At 35.2% G+C, this 14,814-nt stretch overlaps 1 protein-coding gene across 3 annotated transcripts in view; it reads right to left on the bottom strand.

The window, feature by feature from the left end:
* HFM1 (helicase for meiosis 1) overlaps positions 1–14,814 on the bottom strand; it is a 134,413-nt gene that overhangs the window by 24,398 nt on the left and 95,201 nt on the right. For all 3 annotated transcript variants that reach the window (XM_005542761.4, XM_074001809.1, XM_074001813.1), the window contains one exon: positions 14,261–14,407. In XM_005542761.4, coding sequence (XP_005542818.3) covers positions 14,261–14,407 — 147 coding nt within the window. The remainder of the gene's footprint in view (positions 1–14,260; positions 14,408–14,814) is intronic.

The raw sequence follows: 14,814 nt of genomic DNA, 5'->3' as shown, positions 1-14,814 counted from the left end.
CTTTCATACTTAGTAGTTTAGCTGGGCATATAACACAAGGTTGAAACTCATTTTTCCCTTGGAATTTTATTTTTTATTACTAGTTTTGGGGACAGGGTCTCACTCTGTCACCCAGGCTGGAGTGCAGGTGTGAGATCACAGCTCACCGCAGCCTTGAACTCTTGGGCTCAAGCGATCCTGCTTTCTCATCCTTTCAAGTAGCTGGGATTACAGGCACAAACCACTGCACCTGGCTTACAAGTGGAATTTTAAATCAATTGATTTTTAGCATCCAACTTTGCTCACAAAAAGACTATTGCAATTTTTTATTTTTGTTCCTTGTAAGCATTTACAATTTTATCTTTATCCACAATGTTCTGAAATATTGCAATTATGCTTTATATATAGACCTTTCATTCAGCCTAACTAGCATTAAGTAAGCCTTTTTAATGTGAAGATTTCTGTCGCACTTCAGTTCTAAAAAGTTTTCTCAAATTATTTCTTCTGATGTATTTGTTCTTTCTTGAACACTTATAAGTTAGATTCTGGGCTCTTAAATTGCCTCCTTTTTCTCTTATATTTTCTGTCTCCTTGACTTTCTGCTTTCAGTGAGAAGGTATTGACTTTATCTTCAAGCCCTCCAGTTTTCTTTCCAAACATAGTTTTTGCTTCTCTGTGCTTGCTCTGGTTCTTTTTATTTTAAAATGGCATCCTATTCAGTTTTGTGGTTGCAATTTAATCTTTAATTTCTCTGAGGTTACTAAAGTTTTATATTAGGTTTTATTACATTCCTGAATTATCCTGTTGCTCTTTCATCCATTTTCTATTTACTTATTTTGGACTTTCACACATTCTACATTTTCCTCAAATGTCTAGTCACCCTTGGTTGTCTGCCTATAAGGTTCCTACCATATCTCCATTTCGCATATGAGAAAATTAATTCTTACAGAGGTTAAGTAAGATGCTCAAGACTATGCTGTTAGTAAGTAGCAAATGTGAGATTCTAATTCAAGGTAGTCTAATTCCAGAGCCTGATCTATCAACAACTCTCTCTAGTTGTACCAGTTGCTTCAGCTCTCCCAAATGATTCATTTAAGTTATTTGGAGAAGGAACCTATTGTTTTGAGGTGGGAAGACTAGGAAGAAAAGCTTTGCAAGTTCCTGTTTTAAATTGAGCAATAAAGAGTTGCCTTTGTCTCTTACATACTAAAGAACTTCTGAAAAAGAAGGATGCTTCAACGCTGCCACAAGGTGGTGCACAATAACTACGCACATTTGCTCCCAGTGGCAACAACTACGATCTGGGAATCTAATGGAGAGATTCTGACGGCTCCCAAAAATTTCAAGGCAAAGTTGGCAAGTCTTTTCAGGAATGAGGACTGTATGCAAGTTTTGTTTGTTTGTTTATATAATACTAGCAAATGGATACTACCTGATGAAATCTTTTTGCTGTATTTTTGTTACACATGGTACTTCGAAAATAAAAGTGCTCCCCTCTACTCTGCCGCTCTCCCTACCTCCTGAGAATTGTCTGAATTTGTCTTATTAGCAAATATAAGCTTACAGATATTGGTAATTAGAAAGATAAGGTTCTCAGAAAAAAATTAATCTAAGCTGTACTCTTCTCTTTTGAGAAAAAGTCTGGCTGTATCACCCAGGCAGGAGTGCAGTAGCACCATCTCAGCTCACTGAAACTTCAGCCTCCCAGGCTCAAGCGATTCTCCCATCTCAGCCCCCTCAGTAGCTGGAACTACAGGCGTGCACCACCACACCCAGCTAATTTTTGTAGTTTTTGTAGAGACAGGGTTTGTAGAGACCAACCATGTTGCCCAGGCTGGTCTTGAACCTGTAAGCTCAAGCAGTACAACCACCTTGGCCTCCCAAAGTGCTGAGACTACAGGTGTGAGTCACTGCACCCAGCCTAAGCTCTACTCTTAAGTATACTCTAAAGATAGCAGATTTCATATTCCATCACTGTCATAATCTGAGATGCAAATATTTCATAGTTTTATGTATTGAAAGAAAATACTTAAAATTAACAGGGTCATTAACAGGTGGTGGGGCAAGGGTCACTTCTTTCAAAAAAAAAGTCGAGACAATAAATAGAAAATAACAAGAATCTCTGACACACTTAGTGTAACTTTCTAATTATAAATTCAAATAATCTGGTCTGTGCAGAAGCTACTGGAGTATCTTTTAAATATTACTTTGACTTTTGCAGTTCTCCATTTATGCTAATCATAGATTTATGCATTCATGGTTTTATTTTTAATGATGAGTCTCCTTTTCATTTTTCTGTCAAATATTTGACTATCATTTTGTTATTTATTTATGAAGAAAAGAAATACACTAAACTGGAGTCCTTGATTTTGCAACTTAATGCACATACACACTAAACAATATAAAGAAAAGTAGACTGCCTTTTGACTAGTATTTAAATGTACACACAATGTGCCTGAGGATTGGCTTTATCCTTGTATTCATTCAACTACATTATTATTATTATTATTATTATTATTATTTTGAGATAGAGTTTTGAACTGGTTGCCCAGGCTAGAGTGCAGTGGCACAGTCTCGGCTCACTGCAACCTCCACCTCCCAGGCTCAAGCAATTCTCCTGCCTCAGCCTCCTGAATAGCTGGTATTACAGGTGTCTGCCACCATGCCCAACTAATTTGTGTATTTTTAGTAGAGATGGGGTTTCATCACATTGGCCAGGCTAGTCTCGCACTCCTGACCTCAGGTGATCCGCCTGCCTCGGCCTCCCAAAGTGTTGGGATTACAGGTGTGAGCCACTGCGCCCAGTCCCAAGACATTAAATTTTCATATTCTGAGTAACACTGCAAATGAAGATAAATTTATTAATGTCAAATAGATTTTCTTTAAATTAAGCAAAGCCTATAGCTCTTATTTAGAATGCATTTAAAAGATAAGAAGTTTGAATGTCTAATTTTCATATACTAAGAGCAGGCCTGAACATTTTTTAATTTTTGTTTTTACAACTTAAAAACATATTTCACATTGCCATATACTAAAAATAACAAAAATGTTCTTCCTCAAATTGTACAAGAATTTTACCTCTTGAAACTATAACCATATGTGAGAAATTGCAGCTAACAGAATGTTTTCAAAAAGTTTGATATGGTTTGGCTGTGTCCCCACCCTAATCTCATCTTGATTTGCAGCTTCCATAATTCCCACATGTTGTGGGAGGGAACTGGGGGAGATAAGTGAATCATGGGGGCAGTTTCCCCCATACTGTTCTTGTGGTAGTGAATAAGTCTCACAAGATCTGATGATTTTATAAGGGGTTTCCCCTTTCGCCTGGTTCTCATTCTCTCGTCTGCCACCATGTAAGACGTGCCTTTCACCTTCTGCCATGATTCTGAGGCCTCCCCAGTCACGTGGAACTGTAAGCCCCACAAACCTCATTTTCTTTATAAATTACCCAGTCTCAGTTATGTCTTTATCAGCAGCATGGAAACGGACTAATAAGTTGTAGAAAGCATGAAAAGAATTTTCCATTATTTTACATTCCCTAAGGTGCATGTTTTTGTTTTTATACATAGTCCTATAATTTGATGATAAACAAAATAGAAACATTTGTTCAGCTTGCAAGCATATTTGGAAATAGCCATTTAGCAATTATATTCTTTTAACTAAATATCAGTTTGTATCATTTAATAACACCATCTGTCAAGGGATTAGAACAAGTGAAATTTGGATTGTTTTGAAAAGGCCCAAATTTGGTGTCACAACCTTAGTAATCTACTGACCTGTCATTGTGTCAGTTACTAAGAAATAGTGTATGTATGTTATGTTTAAAGGTATAATTGTGTATCTTTATCCAGGGATATATACATTTACATATAAAAATTGAATTGTACAATAGGGATGTGCATAAGTTCCTAAGATTTGGATGACTACATACAGTAGCCCCCTTCATCCATGATTTTACTTTCCACAGTTTCAGTTATACAAGGTCAACTCTGGTCTGAAAATATTACATGAAAATTTTCAGAATTAAATATTTCGTAAGTTTTAAACTGCACACCATTCTGAGTAGCGTGATAGAATCTCATGCTGTCCCACTTCATTCTGTCCTGGATGTGAATCATCCCTTTGTCCAGCATATCCAGGTTGTATATGCTAACCACCCCTTAGTCCCTTGGTAGCTGTCTCAATAATCAAATCGATGGTCATGGTATCACAGTACTTGTGTTCAAGTAATCCTTATATTACTTAATAATGGCTCCAAAGCACAAGAGTAGTGATGCTGGCAATTTGGATGTGCCAAAGAGAAGCTGTAAAGTGTTTCCTTTAAGTGAAAAGGTGAAAGTTCTTGACTTAATAAGGAAATAATATATATAGGGTTCAGTACTACCCACAACAGAGAAATATCAGCACCCCTAGAAACTATCTTTCTGTCCTATTCTAGTCAACTCTGTCAAGAGTAACATTTATCTTGACTTTTAACAGCACAGATTAGTATATTAGTTTTCTAGGGCTGCTATAACAAAATACCACACACTGGGTGGCTTAAAACAACAGAAATTTATTTTTTCACAGTTCTGAACATTAAAAGTCTGAAATAAAGTTGTTGGCAGAGCCATACTCCCTCTGAAGCCTCTAGGGGAGGATCCTTCCTTGACTCTTCCAATTTCTGATAGCTCTAGACATTTCTTGGCTTGTGGGAGCAGAACTATAATCTCTGCCTCTGTCTTTGCATGGCTGTCTTTCCTCTGTATCGGTATTCATATGGACTTTTCTCTGTGTCTGTGTCTTTTTGCCTTTTCATATAAGGACACCAGTCGTATTGGATTAGGATGCAGTCCTATTGGATTAGGGTCCACGTTAACTTGATTACGTTTGCAAACTATTGCAAATAAGATCACATTCACAGGTACCAGGGATTAGAACATCAACATATGTTTTTGTGAAACACAATTCAAACCATGAGAGTTAGTAGTGCTTATTTTTGCAATTTATATACATGGGCTCGAGCATATAGTATTACTTTTTGTGTCTGGCTTCTTTTGCTTTACTTTATGTTAGTGATATTCATTCATATTGTTGTGTGTAGTCATAGCTAATTCAATCTCCTTGCTCTATAGCAGGGGTTGGAAACTATAGTCCATGGGCCAGCCATCTATTTTTGTAAATAAAGTTTTACTGGAATACACCCATGTCTATTCATTTACATATTATCTACGGCTGCTTTTGGGTTGCAAAGACCTATAAAGACAGACTTGCATAGTTATAAAGATCTATAGTCTGCAAACCAAAAACATTGACTATCTGGCCTTTTAAGAAAGTTTTCTGACCCCTGTAGAATTCTATTAGCTCAATATACCACAATTCATTTGTCCCTCTAACTGCTGATGAGCTTTTGGCTGGTTTCCGTTTTAGGGCTAATATGATAGTACTGCTATGAACATTCCAAAATACATCTTTTGGTGAACATATATGCACACTTCTATCTGGTATACACCTAGAAGAAGAATTGCGCTATCACATAATATGCCAGGGGAATTACTCTATCATAGAATGCATATGCTAAGCTTTAATAAATACTGCTAGTTTTCTGAAGTAGTTGTAGCAATCTATAATCATATTAGTGATTAAGAGTAACAGTTGTTATATATCCTCATCAATGCTTGGTATTTTCTTTTTCACTTAAGTCCTTTTGATGGTTGAATAATGATACAGCAATATTTCATTGTAGATTTTCATTCTCACATTGTCTAATGAAGTTAAATACCCTTTAATATGTTCTTGACTTTTTGGATATCTTCTATTTTGAAGTGTCTGTTCAATTGGGTACTCATTTTTAAAATATTTACTTATACACATAAGAGTTCTTTATATATTATGTAAAATCGTTCTTTTCAGTGTATTAATTTGTTAAGGCTGCCATAACAAAGTGGCAGATTGAGTGGCTTAAACAACTGAAATTTATTGTCTCACAATTCTACGGGCAGCAAGTCTAAGATTAAGGTGTTGGTAGGGTTCCTCTCCTTGGCTTGTGAATGTTTATCGCTCACTGTGTCTTCACATGATCTTCCCTCCATGCGTGCCTGCATCCTAATTTCCTCTTCTTATAAGAACACCAGTCATGTTGGATTGGGGTTCACCCTAAGGAACCCTATTTTAATTCAATTATCTTTTACAGACCCTATCTCCAAATAGAGTCGCACTCTGATGAATTCAGCATATTAATTTGGGGGTGCACACAATTCAGCTCATAACAACCAGGTATATGTATTCAATTTTTTTCCTCACATTCAGTGAGTTGCACCCTTCACTCTCTTAATGGTATCTTTTTGATGAACAGAGTTCTTAATTTTAACATAGTCAAATTCATGGTGTTTTTATGGTTAGAACGTTTAGTGCCCTGTTTAAAAAAAAAAAAAAAAGCCAACCTATCCCAAGGTCTTGAAGACCTATATTTTTCCTCTAAAAGTTTTATTGTTTTTCTTTCACATTTAAATCAGTCATCTATTTGGAAATAAATTTTGTGTACAGTGTGAGGTCAGGGTTGACATACAATTTTTTTCTTTCTTTTTTTTTTTGAGACGGAGTCTCGCTTTGTCACGCAGGCTGCACTGCAGTGGCAATCTCGGCTCACTGCAAGCTCCACCTCCCAGGTTCATGCCAGTTACCTCCTGAGTAGCTGGGACTACAGGTGCCTGCCACCATGCCCGGCTAATTTTTTGTATTTTTAGTAGAGATGGGGTTTCACCATGTTAGCCAGGATGGTCTTAAATCTCCTGACCTCGTGATCTACCCATCTCAGCCTCCCAAAGTGCTGGGATTACAGGCGTGAGCCACTGTGCCCAGCCTGACATACAATTTTTTCAATACGGACGTCCAGTTGGTCTAGCAGCATTTATTGAAAGACTGTCCTTTTTCCAACTGCGTGGCACTTCACCTTTGTCAGAAATCAATGACTGTATTATTTGTAGGTGTATTTCTGGACTCTAGTCCATTGCACTGGTTAATGTGTCTATCCTTATGCCTACATCACATTCTTTTATCTATTGTTTAATAACAGGTCTTGATATCTAGTAAAGTAGGTTGCCCAAATATCTTTTTCTTCAAGTTTGCCCTGACTACCCTGTCCTTTTGAATTTTCATATGAATTTTACAATTAGCTGGTCATTTCAGAAAAAAATGACAACAACAGCAAAACCCTGCTGAAATTGGGATGGCATTGAATATAAAGATTAATTTGGCGAGAACTGACATCTTTACAATATTAAACTTTTCAGTCCTTGAAATGGTATCTTATTTAATTAATGTATGTTTTCCCTAATTTCCTTTAAAAAATGATTTTTAGTTTTCATGTAGTGGTCTTGAGCATCTTTTGTTATTCTATTACTAGGTTGATATTTTATGCTATTGTAAATGCTGTTTTAAAATTATAATTTCTCCTTTTTGCTGGTATATAGGAATACAATGGACTTAATTTCTTAATTAAATTATAATTCATACCATACCATTCACATTTTTAAACTGTACAATTCAGTGGCTTTTTAGTATATTCCCAAGGCTGTGCGACAGTCATCATACAATTCCAGAACACTGTCATCACCACACACACAAAAAACCCACCATATAACGATTAGTAGTCATTCCTCATTTATTTCTGCCCTCAACCCCTGACAACCACCAATCTACTTTCTGTCTCTATAGATTTACCTGTTGTAGACGTTTCATATAAATTGAAGGATACAATATCTGGTCTTTTGTGACTAGTTTCTATCTAGCATGTTTTCAAGGCTCATTGGTGCTGTAGCATGTATCACTAGTTTTTCTTTTTGGCTGAATAATATTCTATTGTATGGATATACCACATTTTGCTTATCTATTCATCAGCTGATAGATATTTGGGTTGTTTCCAGTTTAGGCTATTATAAATAATGCAGCTATATACATTCATGTCTAAGTTTTCATATGATTATGTTTTCAATTCTTTTGGATATACACCTAGGAGTACAATTGCTGGATCATATGTTAATTCCGTGTTAAATTTCTTGAGGAACTACTGTTTTTCAAAGCAGTCCACAATTTTACATTTCCACTAGCAGTGTTTGAGGTTCCAGATTCTCCCTATCCTTATCAACACATGCTATCGTCCATCATTTTGACTAAAGCCATCCTACTGAGTGGGAAGTGGTATCTTACTGTAGTTTTGATTTGCATTTCTGCGTTGACTAACAATGTAGAGGATCTTTTCATATGTGTGTTAACCATTTGTATCACTTCTTTGGAAAATGTCTCTTCAGATCTCTTGACTAGTTTTATTTTTATTTTATTTTTGAGACTAAGTTTCACTCTGTCACCCAGGTTGGAGTGCAGTGGCACAATCTCAGCTCACTGCAACCTCTACCTCCTGGGTTCAAGCAATTATTCCACCTCAGTCTCCTGAGTAGGTGGGATTACAGGCGTGCACCACCATGTCTGGATAATTTTTGTATTTTTTAGTAGAGATGGAGTTTCACCATATTGGCCAGGGTGGTCTTGAACTCCTGACCTCAAGTGATCCACCCAACTCAGTCTGCCAAAGTGTTGGGATTACAGACATGAGTCACTGTGCCCAGCCCCTTGACTAATTTTAATTGGGCTATTTGTCTTTTTACTGTTGAAATGTAAGATTTCTTTATATATACTCAATACTAGTTTGTTATCAGATATATATGATTTGCAGTATTTTCTCCCATTCTGTGGGTTGTCTTTTCACTTTCTTAATAGTGTCCTCTGAAGCACAAAAGTTTTTAATCTTGATTAAGTCCAATTCATCTATTTTTTCTTTGGTTGCTAGAGCTTTACATGTCATACCTAAGAAACTGTTGTCTTGTACATGGTAATGGATGAATGAAGATATACACCTATATTTTATTTTAAGAGTTTTATAGAGTTTTTTGTTTGTTTGTTTGTTTTTGAGACAGAGTTTCACTCTTATTGCCCAGGCTGGAGTGCAATGGAGTGACCTTGGCTCACTGCAACCTCCGTCTCCTGGGTTCAAGTGATTCGTGATTCGCCTGCCTCAGCCTCCTGAGTAGCTGGGATTACAGGGGACCACCACCATGGCCAGCTAATTTTTTTTTTTTTTTTTGTATTTTTAGTAGAGACAGGGTTTCACCATCTTGGCCAGGCTGGTCTTGAACTCTTGACCTCAGGTGATACACCCACCTCAGCCTCCCAAAGTGCTGGGATTACAGGCATGAGCCACCGCACCTAGTGAGTTTTAGAGTTTTAACTCTTACCTTTAGTTCTTTGATTCATTTTGAGTTAGTTTTTGTATATGGTATGAGGTAGGAGTCCAAATATATCCTTTTGCATGTGTCTATGCAGTTCCCCAGCCCTCTTTCTTGAAATTATTTTCAAATTCTTTTACCATCAAATTGTTTTGGCATCCTTGTCAAAAATCAATTGGCAGAGAGGTATAGGTTTATTTCTATAGTCTCAGTTGTATTCCATTGATCTTTATGTCTATTATTATGACAGCAGCACCTTGTCTTAATTACTGCAGCTTTGTAACAAGTTTTGAAACCAAGAATTGTGAGTCCTCTACCTTCGTTCCTTTTTTTCAAGGTTGGCATGGCTATTCTGGGTCCCTTGTATTTCCACATGAATTTTAGGATCAGCCTGTGAATTTCTGCAAAAAATACAGCTAGGATTTTGATATGGACTTTGTTGAATTTGTGTATTAATAAGAGAAGTGCTACCATCTTAACAATATTGACTGTCAATCCACTAACATAAAATATTTTTCAATTTATTTAGAACTTCTTTAATTTATTTCAATGGTGTTTTGTAGTTTTCAATGTTCAATTCTTATGCTTTTTTGTTCAATTTATTCCTAAGTATTTTATTCTTTTTGGTGCTATTGTACAATTGTTTTTTATATTGACTGCATTCAGTGATATTTCTAAACATATTAATTCCAACGGCATGTCCATAGAGTCTTTTGGATTTTCTCTATAATCATGTTGCTTAGAAATGATGACAATTTCTTTAATTCTTTTTTGGTTTTTTTCTTTTTGTTGAGACAAAGTCTCACTAGTATCAGACTACTCAGTTTTTATTTTCTTCTGTCAGTTTTGGTAAGCTCTGCTTCTCAATAAATTTTCTCATTTTAACCCAAACTATGTCAAATTTATCATTACGAAATTGTTAATATCTTGTTTTTGTGCTTTTGAATATCTTCAGTAATGTTTTGATGTACAATGTAATATCTTCTTCTTCATTCTTGATATCGTTACTTGTGTTTTTTCTTTTTCTCTTGATCAGTCTTCACTCATAGAGAGTTCTTAATTTTATTTATCTTTTCTAAGAACCAAATCTCAGCTTTGTTGATTTTTCTCTGTTGTATATTTATATCCTATGTATCGTTGATTTCTGTTTTTCTTGTTACATTATTGTTTGATATGGCATATTCTTGAGATGCAAGAATGTAATTTTTTGCTTTGCATTTTATTTCCACATATATTTTAAACTCTGAAAGCCATTTCAATTATTGTTTTACATAGTCAATTTATATTTAGCCATATATTTATCCTTTCTACTCTTCTTCATTCCCTCCAGTACATCCATGTTTTCATCTGAGATCATTTTCCTCTAAGGAAATCTCTTTAGCATTTATTTTATTTTATTTTTTATTTTGAGACAGGGTCTCACTCTGTTACCTAGGCTGGAGTGCAGTAGTGTGATCTCAGCTCACTACAGCCTCAACTTCCCTGGGTCACATGATCCTCCCAAGTAGCTGGGACCACTGGTGCACGTCACCATACTAATTTAATTTTTTTGTAGAGACAGGGTTTCACCACATTACCTAGGCTGGTCTTGAACTACTAGGCTCAAGAGATCTGCCCATCTTGGCCTCCCAAAGTGCTGGGATTATAGGCATGAGCCACTAAACCTGGCCTTAGTATTTATTTTAATTCAGGCTGATAAATATACTAAAGTTATTTAGTTATTTTCTTTCTCTATGTCTTTTTTCACTTTCATCGTGAAGGATATTTTCCACTGGGCAGAAACCTAGGTTGGTAAAATTTTGAATATGACATTCCATTGTCTTCTGTTTTCCATCATTATTGTTGAGAAGTTAGCTGTCAGTTTCGCTGTTGCTCTTTTGAAGGGAATGCATAAATGATGTGTCTAATTTTAACATTTTCAGCAGTTTTGCTACAATGTGTCCAGGTGTGGTTTTCCCTGTATTTACCTCTGTTTGGGGTTTACCAAAATTCTAAATCTGTTGGTTGATGTCTTTTATTATTTTAAAATGGACTCTGCCATTGTCTCTTTGAAGGTTAATTTTGTCCACTTCTCTCTCTACTCTGCTTCTGGGACTTTAATTATGCATATGCTAGACCTTTTTTTTTTTTTTTTTTTTTTTGCGTATTATATTCCTTTGTGTTCTTTCCATTCTCTTATCTCTGGGCTTCAATTTGGATATTTTCTACTGATATGTCTCAAAGCCCACAAATCCTACATTTGCTTATATTGAACCTAATGTTAAACCTACCCAACTGGCTCTTCACTTCAGACACTGTATTTTCAGTTCTAGAAAGTCCATTTAAATCTCTGTATAGATTTTAATTATCTGGTAAAACTTTCCATCTTTTCATGCATTTACCTATTTTTTCTATATTTTCTTGAAAATATTAATCATAATTATTTTATACTTTTTTAAAAGAGATGTGGTCTTGCTATGTGACCCAGGCTGGAGTGCAGTGGCAACTTCACACGCGTGATCACAGTGCACTACAGCCTCAAAGTCCTGGGCTGAAGAAGTCCTTCTGCCTTAGCCTCCTGAATATCTAGCCCTACTAGTGTGTGTCACCATGTCTGGCTTGTTTCTTTACACAGTTGATTATCAGTCATATGGTCTTGTCTCTTTGCAGGCCTCATAATTTTTTTATCATATGACAGACATTGTGTGGGTGGTTTCCAGATTATATTTCACCAGAAGAGGTTTCCCTTTTTCTCTGTCAGGCAAACATAGTGAGTGGCTGATCATGTAAACCCCTTTATAGGGCATGGTCTACCTAGCCTTTTTATAAGAATTTTAGTTCCTTTAGTCCTTATTGTTTCCACAAATCTCTGATGCCCTAAAAATTATAATTTTATAAGGTATGAAGGTTTTCATAGTTGTAGCTGGGGAAGCACTGGCCTACCACAAAACCATATCCTACCCAGAAATGGAAGCTCTCTTGTGTTCTTCAAAAGGAAGAAGATGAATGCTCATGAGCTCACAGAATGGTTCTAAATGTGCTCTTCCTGCCACTACTCACTGCAGTTACTATTTATCATAATTGCCAATACTATTCAGAGAGCATGACTAATCACACTGCTGCTTTCAAATTCCCCAGTGTCTGTTAACTGCTCCCCTTATGGGGTCAAAAGGGTGAAAATAGGACCAACTGAATGAGAATGCACTGCAAGGCAGACTGCCTATGCTGCAAGTGTTTATATATTTAGTGCTCGTTTTGTAGATTTAATTACAGAGCCATGTAAATGTTTTACATTATTATAAAACAAAATTAATTTTTAAAAGCTATTCCTAAAAATATAAAATAAAATGAAACAAATGAAAGTATATGTATCCAGAGTGACATGGCCGCATTCAGAGGATCTATTCCAAGTGATTTTTAAACACATAATTTTACTATTGAGATATAGTATAAGATAGTAAGATACAGTCTAACAACAAAAATACCTGTAAAATAATTCTCAAATTTTAATGATCATATTAAGAGTGATAGTCTGATGCTGCTATTTTCAGACTGTTTATTGTGTGTATAATGTATATAAAGGATAGGAAATTAGTGATATTCTATTATTTTTGAGCCATTGAGAACCAAGTTTCTCAGCATGATAGAAGGCGTATAAAGATAATTGAGTTTAAGGATAAATTCTGTTATCTCTGAATTTGATTTGATAAGTATGAATTTATGATGTCTTTTAAGACAAAAAAAAATCACATAATACTTAACTCTATGCATGAAAAAATCTAAGAGATCATGATCAGTCAAAGGCAATGAGCTCCTCTAGGACACAGATTGTGATCTCTGAAACCTACTAACATTAAAAAAAAGGCTTCTTGAACAAAGGGTTTATTATGTATGGGACTGAAGCTAGATATATACAAGATGAGCCTAGAACAGCATGTTACTCTGCATAGCAAAGAAACTATCAAAACTACTGGAAACAGCCAAAAGAACTCAGGAGTTAATCTGGTATATCTAGATGGTATGAAGATGATAATATATCTACAATATTTATGAGACAATTTGAACCCTGACTTAATATTGGATATTAGTTTTTATGTATAAAAGTATTGTAGTTTAAAAAAATCTTTACCATTTAGATAGATATATAATGAAACATGTATGGAGGAAATCATGCGATATCTAAAATTTGCTTCAAAATATGGATGGAAAAAAACTAAAGAGAGGTATAGATGAAAGTAGTAGCCATGAGTTAATTACTGTTTAAAGTGGATAATGAGTAAATGAAAGTTCATCATATACTTCTATCTACTTTTGTATATGTTTGAAAAATTCCCATAATAAAAAACAATAATTCATTTTCACTCTGATTTGTCTTAACAGATCTGTTGATTCTTGTACATCACTTGCTCTCCCCTGACAATGGCTGTAATGATGGCATAAGTATGGAAAAGGAAAAACGTATACTGACATGGTTTGGCTGTGTCCTCACCAAATTCTCAAGTTGAATTGTATCTCCCAGAATTCCCACATGTTGTGGAAAGGACTGAGGGGGAGGTAACTGAATCATGGAGGCCAGTTTTCCCCTTGCTATTCTGATAGTGAATAAGTCTCATGACATCTGATGGGTTTATCAAGGGTTTCTGCTTTTGCTTCTTCCTCATTTTTCTCTTGCTGCCACCATGTAAGAAGTGCCTTTTAACTCCCACCATGATTGTGAGGCCTCCCCAGCCATATGAAACTGTAAGTCCAATTAAATCTCTTTTTCTTCCCAGTCTCAAGTATGTCTTTAACAGCAGCACGAAAACGGACTAATACATATACCAAAAGGTGAATCAAAAAACTTGTTCCCCAATTATCACCCCAATTTGACAAATACTAACTATAAGAATCTCTACTATATACTATTAATGCAATAACTATGAAGCTTAAATATCTTATTCCAGAGTATCCTCAATCGGAGTGTTGCAGTACCATAACACTGATATTCCTCTCTAGCTATACCTTTGCTTTAATATAAAATAAGAATTAATAGAGCTATTTACCTTTATTAGGTCCTGCTACTGTAGATCTATCTGAAAGTTTAGAATGGGAAATCTGTGTTTCAGATGTTCTTTGCATAGTCATTTGATTTTCAAACCTCTTGGGTTCTAAGTAAAAGACTGTAAATTTCCGCTGAACATCAAGCCCAACTGGAAAATGAAAAAAAAGTATACAAATGCTTATGTAAGTCATATAAATCCACATATGAGAACACATTTCTTTTTATCTCTCTTACATTTTTATAACTTCTAGAGCTAAGAAGTCCACAAAGTTAAAATATGTTGAAAGGTTAAAAAATATGACAACTAAAAAATTATATATTGATCATTATAAAAATAAAAATCTTCCAACAATAACTGCAATTTAACTATCTAGGAAAATAAAATATCTATAAATGAAAAGATAAACTTTTAATTATGGCATCCTGGTCCATGGTATCTTTTACATACCTAAATACATGAAACTTCCTTTAAAGTTTATTCACATTATCTAAATATCTTATTTTTGCATTATACCATTTATACTGTTTTTCTGTACCAGCATAAAGGATGTAATT

This window comes from Macaca fascicularis, chromosome 1, assembly GCF_037993035.2.
Source record: "Macaca fascicularis isolate 582-1 chromosome 1, T2T-MFA8v1.1".
Classification (NCBI taxonomy): Eukaryota; Metazoa; Chordata; class Mammalia; order Primates; family Cercopithecidae; genus Macaca; species Macaca fascicularis.
Note: the sequence above shows the minus strand (reverse complement) of the source record. Positions and strands in the feature narration are given on the sequence as shown.